Source organism: Artemia sp. Qi Xiang Cuo, chromosome 16 (genome assembly GCF_049724085.1).
Source record: "Artemia sp. Qi Xiang Cuo chromosome 16, ASM4972408v1, whole genome shotgun sequence".
Classification (NCBI taxonomy): Eukaryota; Metazoa; Arthropoda; class Branchiopoda; order Anostraca; family Artemiidae; genus Artemia; species Artemia sp. Qi Xiang Cuo.
Genome location: NC_142809.1, coordinates 5,185,600 through 5,204,362, shown reverse-complemented (window position 1 = coordinate 5,204,362; position 18,763 = coordinate 5,185,600). Strand labels below are relative to the sequence as shown.

The window sequence follows — 18,763 nt, the reverse complement described above, 5'->3', positions numbered from 1 at the left end:
GACTATAATCATCATATTGTAGAATTTGTATTGTATGGGGGGGGGAGGATTTACCTGAATAGACTGGATGGTGACCAAGTAAAATACTTTTATTTGAAAATAAAAATGTATTTACATTGCGAATTGAAGTTGGCATGGCTTCTAATTCATCAAATTTATCCATTTTTGTTTGAACTATGTCAAAATACTTTCTGATAATTTAATCACATTGCATGCCCATTATATATGAAATCTCAAGGTCAAATTATTATGTAAGCAAGCCTGCTGATTGGCTAAGAAGGAAACACCTGATCTAACTGTTTCCTGGAAACTCATTACATCCGCCTAGGGCAGCACAAAAAAAGGAAGTGTCATTGACATGGCCCAATCAGAATCAATAATGCATCAAAATGAGAAATTTCCTGTTTTTCCATTTTCACTGACAAAAACCATAAAACAGACATGTATTTGAGAGATTTCCTTTTTTTTCATTCTCACTGACAAAAACCATAAAAACATCCATAAAAGTGAGAAAGTTCCTGTTTTTCAAATTCTCACTGACAAAAACCATAAAAAAAGGAGGAGGCAGACAGAGTGGAAAGAAAATACATAATGGAAATGATTGCAGGGAAAAATTTTCAAACGTATAAGAGAACCGCATGGGTTAGAAGCCCGGAAAAATATAATACTCCGTTAACTATAGTGGGAGGTGGACAGGCCCATAAAACAAATGGGGTAGCTGTGCCACCCTGTCGGAAAAATGAAATACTTGATACGCGTGTTCAAAATATTGATAATCCACAAAAATGGGATGCGGAAGTAAAAAGACCACAAAATATTGAAAATAAGACGCGCGAGAATGATTTTTCGTGAAAATTTCCAGAAAATGGAAAACTGGAAAACACTTTTAATGAATATGAGACGCAAACAAGTACAGGCCAAAAAGAAGCACTGATTGTACCAGAGGATAAGGAGGCGAAATTTATTGTACGCGCTTTTCTTCGTAAAAATCGAGAAATTTTAGTACAATATGAAAAACCAAATGTCGGAATTCAGTTTCCATTTGACAACGAACTATTTGTTTCGGCAGTAAGAATAAAGAAGACGAAAAGAGAGAAAAGAAATATTAAACGAACCTACAATGAAGTTATGCAGTCAAAGATGGTGGACACTGGAGTCAAAATCAGATTTAACGATGATTTAGTATTTTGCAAGAATGACAAAATTGAGAAAAGTAGAGATGAAAAGAGGAGTGTAAAAAAGAGACATTTGGAGATTCAGCCTGCAGTGGCGAAAAACAAAAAAATTTTGGATGGGCTGTGCCTTGAAAACATAGATAATAAAAGGGGAAAAAGAGGTGAAACACCCATGGGGAATAAAAGAGGATGGTTACAAAAGAGAGATGAAAGACCTACAACGGGGTGGGGGAAAGTTGGGAAATTTGGAATGTCAATTCGGATTGGAAAGATTGGGGAAAGAATATGATATTGGTCTGATCAACTCAAAAGAGGTGTTGTTCTTTTTTGTGGGGGAGGAATCCCTTGGGGAAGACCCCCTGCGGGAAGTCGCGAAAGATAGCCCTTTTCCTCAATGCACAACTGGCGGACAAGTTGTGATCCCTTTACTGGAGTCTTGTCTTTCCAGTCTTCAATATTATTTTCACCCCTCATCGCCGAGCATTATTCATTCGATTATTTTAGGGGATGGGACGTAGAGAAAAGCGATTCATAGTTCACTCAAAATTTTACTTCATATCCCTGTACTCCTATCGTTGTCACAGGCCTTTGCATTTTCGGCCTTAGATTATTTGAAATTATGCCAAGGGGTAATTTACTTTTTGATTGAGATGTGGGGTTGTTTCCACAGATGGAAATTAAGAGGCTAGTGCAGCCAATTTTTTACGATGGCTGGCATCATCCCATGTGCCAGAAACTGATTCTCTGCTCCTATCAAATTTAAATTCGTGAGAGCGAGAAAATTTGTTAGTTGTGAATTATGCTGCGCACAATCATTACCTACGAATCTTGAAGACTTCAACTTGCAAAATCTAAGGCGGATGCTATGCAATTTATACCCTGTTAGTCCTACAGTAGAGAAGTGTCGAGGACGACCGACCCAGAGCCAACAGGTGGAAGAGAGAAGGAACATGGATTTTATTGAAGTTATGTGTTTATGTTTGTAAGGGTGGACCAAGGTAGCGCATGGGCGGTCATTTATCTTACGGTGGGAGGTGTTGGGGTTCCACCCCTGTTTCTTTCCTTTCAGATAAATGACCTGTTTTCGTTTTCTTAATTACATTTGCTTATAGTATAATTTCAAAAGACAGGTTAAATTCCCGTTACTAAGCGATAGTGGTTTTGCAATAGGTAAGCTGTGAACCAAGTTTATTTTTTACTTCCTGGTTTGGGAGTCATTGAAAGATAAATCTAAGAGTTAGAATTGGATTTGAATGGGGATGTAGCTGATTGGCTGGGCCAAGTGGAGGTCCACCCATATGAACAGTGGTGTAAAGATTATTATTATTTTTTAGTCTATGTTTTGACCCCGTTTGGGGAAAGAGTCTGTTTTTTGACCCCGATTATGGAAGGATATTTATATTGATATTTATGACCCTTTTTGGAAGAATACAAGTAAGGTATTTTCTACAAACCGTGTACTATTTTCTGTAACCCAGGCAGGGTAGGAATATAACTACGAGGTACTGTCATAATTATATTGACAGGGAGGGTTGTTACCTCCAAGAAGAGAGTAGAGATTTTCTAGCCGTAACCCAGGGTGGGTACATTTGGCTTTAGAAAGTGGCCATTTGACCACTCGATCGCGTTACCATATCCTGGGACAGGGTATACTGTAAATAGGGTAGTACTAAACCCGATATTTGCAGAACCGTTGGGATAAGAGCGGGAATCCCACTAATATTTGGGCCGACAAGGGGTTCTCCGCTTTGAGTAAGTGGCATAGCAACCTTTTTGCGCCATTTTTGTATCAATAAGTGGTGACACCCGCACTTACACCCCAATAAATGGTGCCAGCGGTAGCTAGCACTACTAACAGACAAATAATAACCTAAAACCGATAATTCAGAATACATTTCTTCCCTAACTTTATTTCTAAATTCATCAAACCGTATTTTGTCATTGTCTTATCATTACTATTCTATAATTTTATTCCTTGCTAAATAAAGGAGAAGTTAGACCTAGTAATGATGGCTAGCGGAGCAGACAATGCCTTTCTTGCTCGATTATTATAATTATAGGAATCATATCTAACCTAAAACATGCTGGAGAAGCATAAAGATTAAGTATTGTTATTATACTTAAACATAAATAACAGGTGATAAAATCCTGTAAGCCAGCAGTTAGTAAAAATGTTTGTCTTTTATACCCCAACCTCACAGAATCACTGTATGATTTATTGCTGATAAATGGATTGCATTATTTTGGAGAGCTTGAATTGGGTTCACTACTGAGGGACACGTCCCTCAGTAAACATAGTATATATTAAATACGTAACCTAACCCAATCTAGGTATCTATTTTCCCCGAAACCCAGAAAAGAATAGTTTAGATATTGTAAACGCAATGACAAACCATGGTTTCCAATCCAATTCTCTGTCGAAAGAAAGCCGTTTGACTAGTATCTGAAGAACTTCCTTTAGTCTGAATTTAGTAATGAGTAATAAGTACGTTAGAAACCTCGTTATCGTTTTTTTTTTAAAGAACTAGGAGGATAGAAATTTCGTTGTTGGGGATCATTGGTTTGTGATCATTTTTCTTAATTTGAGATTTTAAGATTATATTAGTGCTTTTTTTTCCTTCATTTGAGACTTTAAGATTAGATTAGTGTTTCTTATGTTTTTTTTGATGTTTTTTAGTTTTATTTTAGTATATAGAGTGAAATACCTTGTTTGGTTTACTCAAGAAAAAATACTTACTTACTATCATAATATCGGTATTCATTTTAATTATGTTACTTTAACAGCCATTTAAATAAAAATTCAAATACGGGAAATAGATACCTTGATAGAAAGCCAAGGCTGTATCCCAAATTTTTGTTCGGGGAGGGTATTTTTTTCGGAGGGGGGTACACAAAACTTCAAAAAATGCATCAGAATTTTGTTTAAATGCGTTTTTATTACGTTTTTACAAGTTGAGTAAAAATTTTGGGGGGGGGGGCTCCAAGCCCTGAATTTGACCTTGTAGAAAGCACATATTGATAGAAAATAAATACCTTGTAACTAACAACATACCATGAGCAGTTATTCCATAAGGACGTCCGCTAAATTTAGAATCTGAAACCGCAAGAGGCTCTCCAAACCTTTCTAGTTCGTTCAGCCCCGCATTGAAGCACGAAATACGAGAGTTTTCTCTGTCTGCCACACATAGCTCGTCCTGATCCTCGATTAACACCAGCCCGTGGGGGATCAGGAACTGATCTAGCCTATTTGGAAATAATTGACTCCCTGAAAAATAATTATGAGTTCTAATTCGATCTTTACACCAACCTACAATGTTAGCAATATCACTGACTAGAATCAGTCAAAACAGATGAAGAATCAGCCCGATGAAATCGATAATCAGCCCGAAGGGTCAAAGGATGCTTGTCTTGGTTTTTCTATGCAATAACTTACCTGACGTTCTTTCCCAGCCTACCAGTCAGGTTGTTTGAACTTTTTACTCTTGCCTTGTAACCATCTTTTTGAAACCCCTTGTAATTGATGTAATGAACACCTATGGCTACATAAAAAAAAACTTGTAACAAATGAAAAAAAAGACTTAGGTTGTAACACTATGAGACTCAATAAATGCTGTTTTTCAGTTTAGTGGTGAAATTCCATGCTAATTTTGTTAGACTTACCGTGATAAGGAGAAGCAAGAAAAACAGACACGCCAAGTGACAACCAATGAAAAGCATCAATTTTGAAATTACTTCCACGGCAGGAATTCTACTTAATTACCAAGGACAATGAAAATAAATTTGCTTTTTAAATTGGTTACAAAAAAAACTTGCACAACTATATATATTTAAGAAAAAATGAAAACCGAGACTTAATTTATTATTGAAAGAAAACCTCCAAATGCAGACGTGCAATTTTTGGCTGTAGCGTTGTTTGGCTGTAGCATTAAATTTGACAGCCCTGTTCGTACACACAAATTCAAACATTTATAACTTGTTGATTCCCAAAGACAGCTGCACCTTCAAAGAAAAGTTATGCCTTCTTAAGATACTGTATCGCGGAGTTCGGTTTATTTTTGGCTGATTTTGACCCATACTTTTTTTTCTAAATATATATAGTATATATAGTATTCAGCTAATTTTAGTAAATCAGCTAACGCGAAATCAGCTTACACAAGTCAACTCTTTATGACAGAAAATCAGCTAACACGATCAATTAATTATGATATCGATATCATGACGATATCGTATATCGTCAAAAGATGCTACAACCAATACACTACATTAGGAAATTCAAAAAAAGAACTGAGGACATAATATAGTCCTAATCTAAAAAATAACGTAAAAGAATAATTCAACTCAAGAATCTTTTGCTGAGAGCAAATTTTAAATACACATAATAAAAGAAGTGAACGTTTAAATTGTTAAAGTGAAAACGTACACAACCATATACATCTTTAAAGTTTTTTAAAAATTGCTATTTAATTTTTAAAGAACAATGCATCCAAAAAGACTCCTGTAAACGAATTTGTATATGATTGTCATCGATATTTCAAAGGCGTTCACTTCCATTGTTCATTCACAGGTTATTCTTTCTCTCTTGAGAAGTGTAGTAAACCCTTTTCTCTACTGTCTCTTATAGAATTGGTATGATAGCACTCGCATACGGGTGCGGCAAGGCAGCCAGCTGGCTGCAACTCCATCCCCGTTCGGAAAGGTGTAAAATAAGGCTCTGTGCTTAGCTCTTTTCAATATTACCATCCGAGCCGTTACTAAATCTTCCTCGATTTCTGATTGAACCCTATATCTGTGTCCGCCACCTTTGTTACGCAGACGACAGATCTCCTATCAGATCAGATAGGAGATCAGATCAGACAGATCTCCTATCAGACCTTCTTCTATCAGACGATCTTCAAGTTCTCTAAAATGCAGCTGACATAGTCTGCTATGATATTGATTGGCGATGAATATGAATAGGCTATTGGAATAGAAAAATACTGTTATGTACCTTAAAGCTGACGCTGTCAAACGAAAAATGCTATTAAACTAAAACAATAACAATTTTTGACTAGAAGAAATTAAAAATTTTAAACATATTTACCATAGAAATTAAAATTATTAAATATATTATTTTCTTTATGAATTTTGGAAAAGTGGGCTATAGACGTGTAATTGGAATAGGCTGCGATGAGACTGGGCTCCAAGTCGCGTCCTCTAAAACTGAGCTTCTCGTCTACGGTTCGTCTCAGCAACCTCCCGTTGCTATCAATGTTGGCCCAGCAACTATTTTTGTATCTTCTTGACTGAAATATTTAGGTCTCCTATTTGGCTCAAGTTTCAAAACTACTAAAACACTTGTTATCTTAGCGTTGAAAGAAAAGCTTAGAAAATCGTATGGGCTTTCTGCTCGAGTTAAAGGTCAGATTTCACAAATAAAGCCTGAACAGACTTTACAATGCTTTTTTTAACCCACATGTCTTCTTTTTGGTCCCTTTATGGAGCTTTTTCTTTCAAAATATCTGAGTGAAAGAAAATTAAATCCCTAATCTTCTCTTTTTGCAAGTATCTTGCAGTTGTCGCTTTAATGAACGCAACCATTGCATTTCGTGTAGATATGGCGTTTTTAATTTTTTTTTTTCAAAAATAGACCAACTTGTGGACAGGTTCCATAAGTGTCGAGAAAAAATTGTCGACTTTCCACTTAACTGCGTAGCTTAATTGTGTTGTCTAAGTAGCTTTTATATTTTCCTGTATTTTTGACTTTCTCTAAGTGCATTTCATGCTTGTAAAGAGGGTTAAAATAAATCATTAATATTATTATTATAATAATAAATACATTTTCATGATAATAAGATCGGTAGATTAAAAATTCAAAAATAATAAATGTAAAAAAAAGACTCGTTTCCAAAATGGACTAGAAAGTTGAAAATGTTTTTTTTTCTCGAGAATCTGTGAAGATAAGTGAAAACAAGGGGCGCAAAACGGATAAGGCTTTACTTAACTTGATCTTTTGAACTCATTTCCTGAGTTCATCGACTTTTTTTCATTCTTGTATTTGCAATTTAGATCAATGCGATATCTATGTTATCGTATGTATCAAACAGTTCGTGTAACGAACTGTAAGTAAGAAGTGACCCGGCTCAATAGTAACGAAGCTCTAAAAAACGAAATTTTGATACCAATAGATACATCAAAAGAATCGGATTTTTATGCTGATTTCAAATATATAAGTTTCATCGTATATTACGTATATATGAGGGGGTTCGCCCCCTAGTCAATACCTCGCTCTTTACGCTAAAGTTTTTTAAACGGCCTTTGTGATTCAGGGTTCATTCTTAAATAATTGGAACAAAATTTGAACTTTAACGTAAACAGCGAGGCATTGACTAGGGGACAAACCCCCTCATATACGTAATAAATTCTGTTTGTTTTAAGTTTAAATGTTGCTCTTTACTTTTAGTTGAAAAAATTTATTTTTTTAATTTAATTTTAGTTAAAGCACTAGGTTTGCAAAATTCGACAAATATAGAGAAATATTGTGAGTCAGCTTATTTCAGCTACTTCTATAGACATGCGTTGCGCAGGCTAACTTTCGTCAGGCTAACTCTTTTTTTTTAATTGAATAATAATAGGGTGCCTAAATAGGGATGCAACTGTAGCTTTATCATAGCATATGAAAAATATTAATGGAATTAAAAGACATGCTATCGTATATACAATATTATTATTATATTACTTACTAGATGACTATGATTTCAGGGTCAGATTCAGGGGGGAGCCTAAATAATTACCTTGTCGACCAATTTGTCCAATGAGTGTGCCTTCAGAAGAATACATCATGATTCGATTGTTACAATATCCATCAGCTACATAGAATGTTCCAGTTGAGGCCACCGCTATAGATGTTGGCTTACAAAAGTGGTTTTTATCTGATCCAGGAGAAAATCGTTTTCCGAGAATCAAAGCTGGCTTTGTAGAATTTGGCTTAAACTAAATTAATTAATGGAGTATATACAGCTAATAGTGAACATAGATTATTTAGAAAGAATTAATTTTTTTCAAATGAATTGAGTTTATGCATAAAAGACACAACAAACAAATACAACTTTCGGTGAGACAAGGGCGCACACAGGAAGCTTTTTCGGGGGGAATAAATAATAAACAAAATATTTATCGACAATTTAGCTACGAAGTGCCAAAAAATTAGTGCAATTCAGATTTCAGGGGGCTCGGCCCAGAGGCCCCTTACCCTCCCCAGCGTGCCATGGACTCTAGAAGCCTAAAGCTGATATTCCTCGACAAATCAATCCCATGGACAATTTCCCAGAAATACATCAGAAGGGATTGTCTGTGAGGGGGATTTCCCGGGGGAATTGTCCTAAAGGATAATTTGAATTTTAGGGGGATTTCCCGCGGGGAATTTTCCGTGTGGGAGTTTTCAGGGGATGGATGAGTTTCATAGGGAGAATAAGCCCAAAGTTTTACGAACATGTAGGAAAGTTACAAGGACCTAAACGTTGGGAGGAGGGGGCCGGTCCCAAAAGACCTCATGTACATAGATAGATAGATATTTAGATCAGTCAATTTCAAGAGCCTAAGGGCCATCTTCACAACAACAAAAATTCATATGAAACAAGGAGATCACTAACAAAATAAACTACTTAACGATAAGTACCTAATCAGCAAACCAGATAACTCAATTACGTAACTTTTTTTTCTTTCTAAACGTTTATCTATAAACACACAAGTAGAGGAGGGGGTGCTACTCCAAGACGACACCCCTGCTGCCACCTACAACTTTTTTTAACACCATATATTGACACGAGAACCACGTAGTTTATGGTTTTTTTGTCAGTGAGAATTTGAAAAACAGGAATTTTGTCACATTTATGTATGGTTTCATGGATGGTTATGTGTGTTGGTCGATTTATTTGATGTTTTTCATGGATGTTTAATGGTTTTTGTCAGTGAGAATTTAAAAAACAGGAACTTTGTCACATTTATGGATGTCAACAGCAATTCATGTCTTTTATATGGTTTTCTCAGTGAGAATGAAAAAACAGGAATTTTCTCACATGGATTTAAATAATCGCTAGGCGAAATTATTGATTTACGAAGGGGGAATTAAGAAACAAACATGGCTTCTTTGATCTTTAGGTGAACCTAGCCTGTAAACTCGATTTACATAATCGCTAGGGGAAATTATTGATTCACGAGTGGGGGAATTAAGAAACAAACATGGCTTCATTAATCTTTAGGCCTGAGGGATTTATTTATTATTGTTGTTTTGGACAAGTGCATGCTAGGGATGAATGTCAAGGTGTCCTGGAATAGGAAACTGTTAGATCACGTGTTTCCTTCTCAGCCAATCAGCGAGTCGGATACATCCTCCTTCTCAGCCAATCAGAGACGTGGTTACGTATGGTTTTCCCCCCGTTACATAACAATTCACCCTTGAGATTTCGTATATAACGGACATGCAGCGTGATTAAATTATCAGAAAGTATTGTGACACAATGGATAGAACATATGAAATTATTGATGAACTTGAAGCCTTGGCAGCCACAATTAGCAATGTAAGTTCTGTTTTCATTTTCAAAATAAAATTGTTTTCCGTGGTCCCCCTCTACTCGATTCGGGTAAACCCCCCCCCCCCTATACAAACGTCCCTTTATGATGTTTATACTCGATAAAAAGTGTAAAATACGCTCTTTTTTCGTTACGTAAACTCCATCCTTCCTTCCCCCTCTGTTTACGACCTTAATTCTAGCAAAAAGAAATAATTTTCTTTCGTTAAATTTATGCAATTTTAAGTGTTCTATATCCTAGCTAAAAGCGATCATTGACTTCCGTCACTGTTGTTATTAACCGAACCTGGTTTTGACACAAGATTCCAGTGCGTGGTTAAAATTAGCAGTCACCCTTTCCGGCTTACAAACGTGGTCAAGTCAAAGGAACTATTCTTCTTTCAAATTAAAACACTAATTAAGCGCAGGCATATATAATCTCTTTTTGGAGAACCGGTGAAATCTCGTTATTTTCAAATTAAGATCTAACAATATATTTAGGACATTGGCGAAAGGGGGAGGGGGCCATGCCTCAATTCTATCACCATCAGAGTACGGTGAAAACAAACTGATTCTTCGCATGAAAAGTAAGGGGGGTGAGTTTAAGACAAAGATACATTGCTTTATTATGCGTAAATTGAATAGCATTTTTACCATATCTTTTGGTGGAGGGAGGGGGTATTTTCCCATGTCTTTTCTCAGGGATATTTTCCGTGGGGGTTATTTTCCGTGGGCTGTTTTTTCTGGGTGTGTGATAAATACCAGCTATCGTAAAAGGATATGAAAAGATAAAAAATAGCGTTAATACTTTAAATGCATCAAACAAGGCGTGCACAATGCAGATTAAAACCAGAAAAGAACAGAAACGCCTAAAAATAAGAAATTAGGCCGATTTATATAGGCAGGATTTTGAAGGGCTCAGTGAGCCGTAATTCTCAGATTCAAAAAAGGATGCAATTAGTATATTTCACGAAATTTTTTTTACGTTGTGCTTTCTTAGTGATAAATGCCTTTTCTAGACAAAATTACATGGATGATGATACTAACTTTCTTTCTGTAAAAAAGGGGGCAAATTATTTAGATACTAATTTTTTCTCTTCTTTTTAAGGCAAATTGTGAAGAATGCGTGCCCCCTCCCTCCAAGAAAGCGAGGGTTAATAATGCGGGCCATGCGAAGGCTACTGTCTGGCAATATGGTAGCTGGCCGAAGCCTCCAAAACAAGGGCAATCATCTGTACAAGAATGCAACGCCGCCGGCCCGTCCACCTTTCATCATACGGTGCCTGGGCATTCAAGAGCTGCCCCACTTATGCAAGGTCAGGAAGTGTCCCTCCAGCATGCACTACCTGGTCCTTCGGGTGCCCAAGTGCAGCCGGGATATTCAAATGTAAGTATTTTTTCCTACCTTTCTATTTCTTCCAATTTTTCAGTCCTTTTCAATCCCAATATAAACTTATCTCTGTGAGATATTAACCCCATATTACATATCTAAATATAATTTTTTGCAAAGAAACCGCTCTTTTCTAATCTTTGCTATCTCTTCGATATTTCATAAGTGAATATTTTTAGCTAATTTTCTAGTTTACTGTTTGAGAACCTTTTTATCACAAAATGCTATTTTTGCTAGAATATTATAGTTTTAAGTGGCCTAGAAGTAAACCTTTTATTTCATCACAGTAAAATTATGTCAGAGATATTAAAGGACATTGTTCCCCCTTTTAAATCAGGTCACTATTATCGCATACATTCAGCAGTCTGCTGAATCGGCTCGTAGTGAAGCCGAAAAGGGGTACTATATCCCGGACATAATTTCCTCATAGAAAACTGCCTTTGCGTTATAAACTGTCGTTTTATTTAAACACAATTTTATATGAGGAGGCTATCAAGTAAAGACCACGGTTTTTAAAAAGCTTAATATTTTATACCCATTTACTCCATATTTTAGCTTTTCGCTTTTTTTCAACACTGTAAAATTAAAATTTCATAGATTTTAAAAGATGTTTTTCCCCCACTCAATTTGTGTTGGACAGAGATTATAGCATTGCAATCTCTTACACATAGACCTAATTATAATTTGCGTAACGATTGTCTAGATCAACTTGTCATGATTTTGCATGGAGAGACATTCCTGAATAAGAATTAACGGTTCTCGAATTTAATTGTACTGTTTTCCCAGAGAATACGCTTGGAAACAGAGCAGACACGAGATTAAAAATAATCTAGGCTCATTTGGAGCCATAGACACCCTGTACGGGGAGTAGGCGAAACGACTTATGCCGCCTAACAATACGGTTTTTTGGGGCATTAGGTAAACGGCTGGGGGCCGCGGAGCCCGGAATGCGCCGGTGGTCATGGGGAGTTCTTGGGGGGCAAGGGGAGGGACGCGCCGGGGGGATGTGCCATGGGCCCGGGAAGCGCCACAGGGGTTCACCCCGGGTCAAGGAAGCGCCACAGGGAGGTGCTATGGCTCCTAAAAGTGCCACGGATGGCCCGGGAAGCGCTGTGGGGCACGGTTAGGGGGGGGCTGGGGGGAGCGCCGAAAAAAACAATTTTTTAACACTTTGAATATAAATCAACAAATTGTCGCCTTCTATGTCATATCTTAGATTATCTTCAGTTGAATTAACCAAATGTTATTAATCAATAATAATCCAAATTTTAAAAACAGTAGGGGTGATTTGAACACATTAAAAATAAGCTATTTTTTTCATTTATAGATTGGACGAGCACTGGTCTCATACTCGCCGTCCAGTGAAAAAGGGGAAGGAGAGGAGGCACACGAGGAGCCCCCCAACAATTCACTATGGGATGATTTACATCAAATTCCAGATAATATTGACGACTTTTTAGGTGATTTTTTAAATGTTGATTATAGCGCTGTTGAGCTGGTAGAATTGAGTCCAAACACATTGAAATTTTTAGATGATTTTACCGGGTACTTAACCGGGAACCCACAACCCGCCTATACCATCACGACTCCACTTCGAACAACTGAAGTGGAACAGAGTCCGAATATTGTTGAACAGCTTGGGGGAGGGGGTAATATACAAGAGGGAGAGGAGAGTACAACTCTCCCAGACTTTCAGCTGTCCAACAGAATTTTAAATAATATAGTTGTTTTCACTGCAGCGTTTGGGGACCCTTTTAATTCGCTTTTGTATGGAAATTTTGTTTATGACCCTGTAGAAATTGTGCATGCATATGTAGATAAAATTCGTGCACTTCTGGAGAACCCGATTCAGTTGTGGGGGAGGGATTCAATTAAGGTTTCCGTTGTTCTAAAAGTGTTTTATTTAAATGAGGGGAAAAGTGAGGTTTACTATCATTTTATACATTCCGAGATGCGCGTAATTTATCCAAATTTAGACAATTTTGAGGGAGTTTTTTGTGAGTGGGTAGGACAAATTATAGCGCATATTGAGAACTATAACGAAAATGAGAGTGTCTCAGTAGTTTTATTTATTTAAAATTTAAGTGTAAATATATGTAAATTTAAGAAAGATTTTATTTTAAGAGGGGGGGGCAGGGGATGAAAGGGGGATAATTTTACAATGTACTCCTGATAGAGAAGGTTGTCATGGGATCCAGCGTATTTATCTTGAAATAGGTCAAAAGTGTTTCCGATTTGCTGAAATCATCTAAGCATAAGAGCCTCTAACTCGGAGGTCCACTACGACCTCTTTATTCGAAAGGACTGTGCAAGGGCCGGAAGGGTCCGATTTTCAAGTTGCAGATTTTTCATGCTTAGAGGGAAAATACCCAGTAACTCTTAGATCTATTGATATTTTTGAAAGGGCTAATGCCCATTTAAATATTGGCGTTACTGTGGTACAATACGAAACAGAATTTGAAGATGGGACTCGCTCTAAAAAGAAGGGGGTGGTTTTCCCCGTAAGGGGTTCCTCAGTTGATTTGGTTAAACACTGGGTTTGGTGGTTATACACACCACCTAGTCAACCGAATACAATCGGTCATTTTAACCCTATCACTGACATTAGTAGAGTTCTGGGGGGTGGTAAGCATAGGGGGACCCGTTTCTACTGTCCAAAATGCTTGTCACAATTCCGTAGTGATATAAAACTACGGGATCACATGAAGCATTGTAGACGGCATGGATATCAGACAGTGGAAACGGTTTCAGGGGATAGGTCCATTCTACGATTCAAAAATTTTCAAAACACACTCCTCCAGTGCAACAAAATATCTTTAGACTGTGAAGCTAAGCTGGTGGAGGTGAATGACCCCCAATTTCCAAACCGTATCAAAGAACATCAGGCCATTGCAGTCTCCTACGCCCACGCGCAAAGAGACAATTCTAACACCATGCAGTTGTTAGAAATAGTAGAGAAATTGGATGAGGGACCTGAGTGCATGCACAAGGCATTGACTAAACGGATTGGCACGGCTAATGGTGCTATTTCTCTTTTGAGAAATACAAATTATCCAATGGTGTTGTCTGCAGAGGATCGTCTCGCGATTAAAAATCAAAAAATATGTTGGGTTTGTAAGGGGGAGTTTACAGAGGAGGGGGATAAGGGGACTAAAGGTACACGTGGGGGGAGGGGGAACGGTAGCGATCATGACCCGTTGTGGCCGGACCTCACCCCGGGAGGTAGTAATTTTAGAGGAGTTGCGCATCAATCGTGTAATTTAAATGTTAGCCAGCAGTTTTTTATCCCTGTTTTTATTCATAATTCCAATTATGACTTAAAATTTATTTTACCGGCACTGGCACGTATGCATAGGGAGGGAGGGGGAGTAGATTGTCCATGGGTAAATAGTTCATTTACCTACAACGTAATTCCCAAATCAGCTGAGAAGTTATTGCTTCTCGAACTGAAATGGCAGGCAGTGGATAATGGGCATATGTGCTGGAATAAAATCAGGTTTTTATATTCTTTTAGTTTTTTCCCCAAGGCATTGAATCATTTGATTCAAGTGCAAAAAAGCGACAATTTTGATAGCTTTCCCTTGCTTAAACAGCACTTTCCAGACAGTGAAATGTATGACCTGTTGACCTGCAAAGGTATATATGCATACGATTATTACTGTTCTGGCGCACGCTTAAGTGAGGAGAAACTACCTCCAATTGAAGCTTTTTACAATTCACTCACCAAGAGTGAATGCACAGCCGAAGAGTATGAGTTTGCCAAGAAGGTGTGGTCCAAGGGGGATTGTAAAAATGGGTGTGATTATTGTAGACTGTACTTGGCCAGTGACGTTCTAAATCTGTTGGATATAGTCTGTAAAAACACAGACCAGATCTATTCAGAGTTCGGGTTAGATATAGGCTACTATTTTTCCACACCCCATTTAGTGATGGATTTGATTTGAAAAATTAGTAGGGAGGAAATAGGCCTAATCATCGAGGTAGATCAGCAAAATTTTTTAGAGCTTTCAATGTGGGGAGGGTACTTATTTCATTGGAACCGTGTCTTGTCAACCAATCCAAGTAGACAACGCACCGGTGTAATGTCAAATTAAGTGTTCTTGGACATGAACTCATTGTACACCTCGGCAATGTCTCACTACTCTTTGCCATGTGGGAACTATCAATGGCTTGAGAATCCTTGTGAGTTCCCCGACATTAACACTGTCGAAGACAATGGGCCACAAGGATGGTTCTTTGAAGTTGATGGTCACATTCCGCTGGTGCTTCACGACTCAGTCAAAGATTTTGTCTTTCCCTGTATCAATCGGCCGGTGAGCAGGGACTCTCTGAGTCCCTACAATCATTCATTGGTTGAGGATATGGGGATGCATTGGACTCCCTCTAAACAGAAACTGATTGCTGATTTGGACCCTAAGGAGAATATCATTGTTCACCATGTGCTTTTGCACTTGATGGTGAGCAACGGTTTCAAAATCACTAAAATACACAGGGTCCTACAGTTCAATCAGCGACCCTACTTGAAAACGTTTATCGACACCTTTGTCGATAAACGCTCTAAGGCAAATTCAAAGGTGGAGAAGGAAATGTATAAGCTCATTTTAAATTCAGCGTTTGGCAAAATGTGTGAGAGTGTACGGAACAGATCTCGCTGTGACGTCGTGACTGACCCTCGAGAGTGTGCATAAATTAGTGCCGATCCCACTCTTACATCATTCATGAGTATAGAGACTGGCATGGCTCTTCTACACAGGTGAAAGTAAAAAATAGTACTCAACAATAATATTGCAGGCGGTCGTTCAGTACTGTACATTTCCAAGAAGCTCATACTGTCGTTCTTTTAAAATGTGTGCAAGGTGAAATGGCCACGGGAGGGGGCGGTTCAAGTTTACTATGGGGATACAGATTCTCTGCTGTTAAAGATAAATGGGCCTGAATTGGATTTATTGGGTGATTTGCAAAAGGGGGAACACATCAGCTCGCGGATGGATTTCACCAACTAGAATCCATCACTCTACCCCGAGCTGTTGAAACGTAAAGCCCCCAACCAACTATTAAAATTAAAATAAGAGACGAGGAGTGATTTGATATCCAGGGGGGTGTTCCCGGGTCCCAAAGTTTATTGTGTGGAAACTCATAGTGGGGAAGAAAAGAAGGCGTGTAAAGGGGTGCCTACAAACTTTGTAAAGAGCAATTTCAACATGAGCGTGTACAGAGACTGTGTAGAAAGTAGCCTAGTGCCAAGAGCACAAGTGCTTGCAATTCGCTCTCTACAGTATAGAAATTATACTGTGAGAGTGGAAAAAAATGCAATGTCATGTATATCTGACAAGGTCTATGTGCTCGAAAATGGTGTGACTGTCCTACCCCATGGCCACTACCGTATTTCAGACCGAGTTGAATGCATAGACTATCGCAATCAACTTGGTCTGGAAAAAATTAACCTAACCTGAACTAACCACCAACCCAACCTGTTCATAAATTAACCTAACTCAACTGTTCATCTAACCCAAGCACTAACCACCACCACTAACCCAACCACAAACCCATAGCAGTGACGACAACTATTCTTTTTCGCCCCGCGGCCCCCAGGGGGGGGGTCCCGGCCCGCGGCCGCCCAGGGGGGGGGGTCCCGCCCGCGGCCGGCCGGCCTTCGGCCCCACGGCCCCCAGGGGGGGGGGAGGGGGAACCCACACCTTTTAATTCATAATCAAGTTCAACTGTGCTAGTTCATGTTCCAAGTGTGTGTGTTTTTCCTGTTGTATAGAAAGTGTTATTGTATAGAAAAGTGTTTAAGTTGACAAAAAAAGTGATGTATAGAAAAATGTTGATGATGATGTACAGAAAGGTGTTTTTATTGTACAGAAAAGTGTTTAAAGACAAAAAGTGCTTATTTATATAGTGATATCATTGTCCTGTGTTCATGTTGAACAAATAGAGTTTTCATGTTGACCACTATGAAATTTTGTCACGTTGAACAAGTGTTATTATTTTTATCGTTGTTCATGTTGAACAAGTGTTTTCATGCAGTGTCGAAATAAATGCTGCCATGAAATATTGTTTTTTTGTTGTTCTTGAATAGATAGATCTATGGGAAAATTACTACTTATTCATTGAGCACATATGATTTACAGTTAGTTGTAGTCCGACTGTTGTCAGCAGCATGTATAAATTTAAAATACCCTTCAGATCGTTTCTATGTGGTCCCTCAATGTCGGGGAAAACAACGCTTTTAACTAGAATAATTCAAAATTGCGATAAAATGTTTTTGGAAAAGCCGAAAAAAATCTACTATTGCTATAGTATTTGGCAGGAGTCCTATGATAAAATAAAAGCTATTGCCACAACCATACCAATACAATTCATACGAGGACTTGATGTTTTCAATAGTATTGAACCGAACTCGTGGCTAATCATTGATGATTTGGCTGAATCCATTGAACAGTTCTCACAGGAAATGCTACATCTGTTCACCGTTCGCTCCCATCATTAACACATTTCCGTTACTCTAGTTCTACACAATCTGTTTCATCAGAGCAAAGGTATGCGAACCCTTGCTTTGAATTGAACTGTCTATATTATCTCTCGATTCGTGCGTTTTTATATAAACCGACAAAATAGAAAAAATCAGAAAAAACCACGCGCCCCTAAAATTATTTTTTAAGCGTAAACAAAGGCAAAAATCAAGCCCAAAGGTTACATTTTTATGGATCTTAATAAGAGCACTCCCGAGGATCTACGTGTAGTCACCGACATTTTCAACAATGAAATTACAGTATATCTTCCGGTGAACAGTAGAAAAGACTATTAGTCGCCATTATGACACTGAAGAAACTACATGAACAACGGCATCTGTTTTCCGTTTTAAGCACTTCAAAACCATTGCTTAGGAAGGCTAGACTCAAACATGGGGTTGACAATGATTTCATTAATCTAATATCTGAACTTTGTTTAAATTTAACTGAGGGCAATGTTCAACTGCCAGAAGGTTTTATACAACAGACAACGCAACGGCGTTCCACTTTACGCGCCTTGGATTTTAAAAACAAGGTAAAAAAATTTAAAAGAACACGGCTCCTTCAGGCGGGCGGTAGCTTTTTCACACTTTTACTACCGATAATTGCATGACTTTTAAACATTTTTCTTTAGTGAGAGAATTGCAAAACAATTTAACTTGACACCATTTAAACTTATCATCTCACCAGTCGAACATTTTGAGGATAGTATAAGTAAATACATTAATGACGAGAATTTTGACGATGACAAAAAGCCGATTTTAATTCAAGATGCATTGCGACGTGTGGACAAACATAAAGCTTATCGTGAGAGACCCACTGTCACCGATCCCTCTTAACAGGAAACATCTCCTCAAGATTCTGCAGCAGCACTGCAATCAAAGGAGAAGGACTTGAATTTAATTGTATTGAAAATTTGAAACCTATTGCCTTTCACCTATAGAGAACAGAGTAAAAGAGTATTATCCTATCTCATGTTGGAAACTAGTGATCAAGTTCAAGTTGAGAGCACAGGGAAACGAATTATAATTCAGGGAAAAAGTTATAATCTAGTTGATTTAATTTGTGATATGGTGACGAATCGTAAACGACTCATATCCTTTGACAATAATTTATACACCTTTCTGTATGTATCAA

The 18,763-nt window shown here is 37.9% G+C and overlaps 1 protein-coding gene across 1 annotated transcript in view; it reads right to left on the bottom strand.

The window, feature by feature from the left end:
- LOC148942494 (peptidyl-alpha-hydroxyglycine alpha-amidating lyase 2-like) overlaps positions 1-18,763 on the bottom strand; it is a 451,427-nt gene that overhangs the window by 35,428 nt on the left and 397,236 nt on the right. The window contains exons 5-6 of the mRNA XM_089102123.1: positions 7,946-8,144; positions 4,228-4,440 (exon numbers count right to left, since the gene is read on the bottom strand). Coding sequence (XP_088958249.1) covers positions 4,228-4,440; positions 7,946-8,144 — 412 coding nt within the window. The remainder of the gene's footprint in view (positions 1-4,227; positions 4,441-7,945; positions 8,145-18,763) is intronic.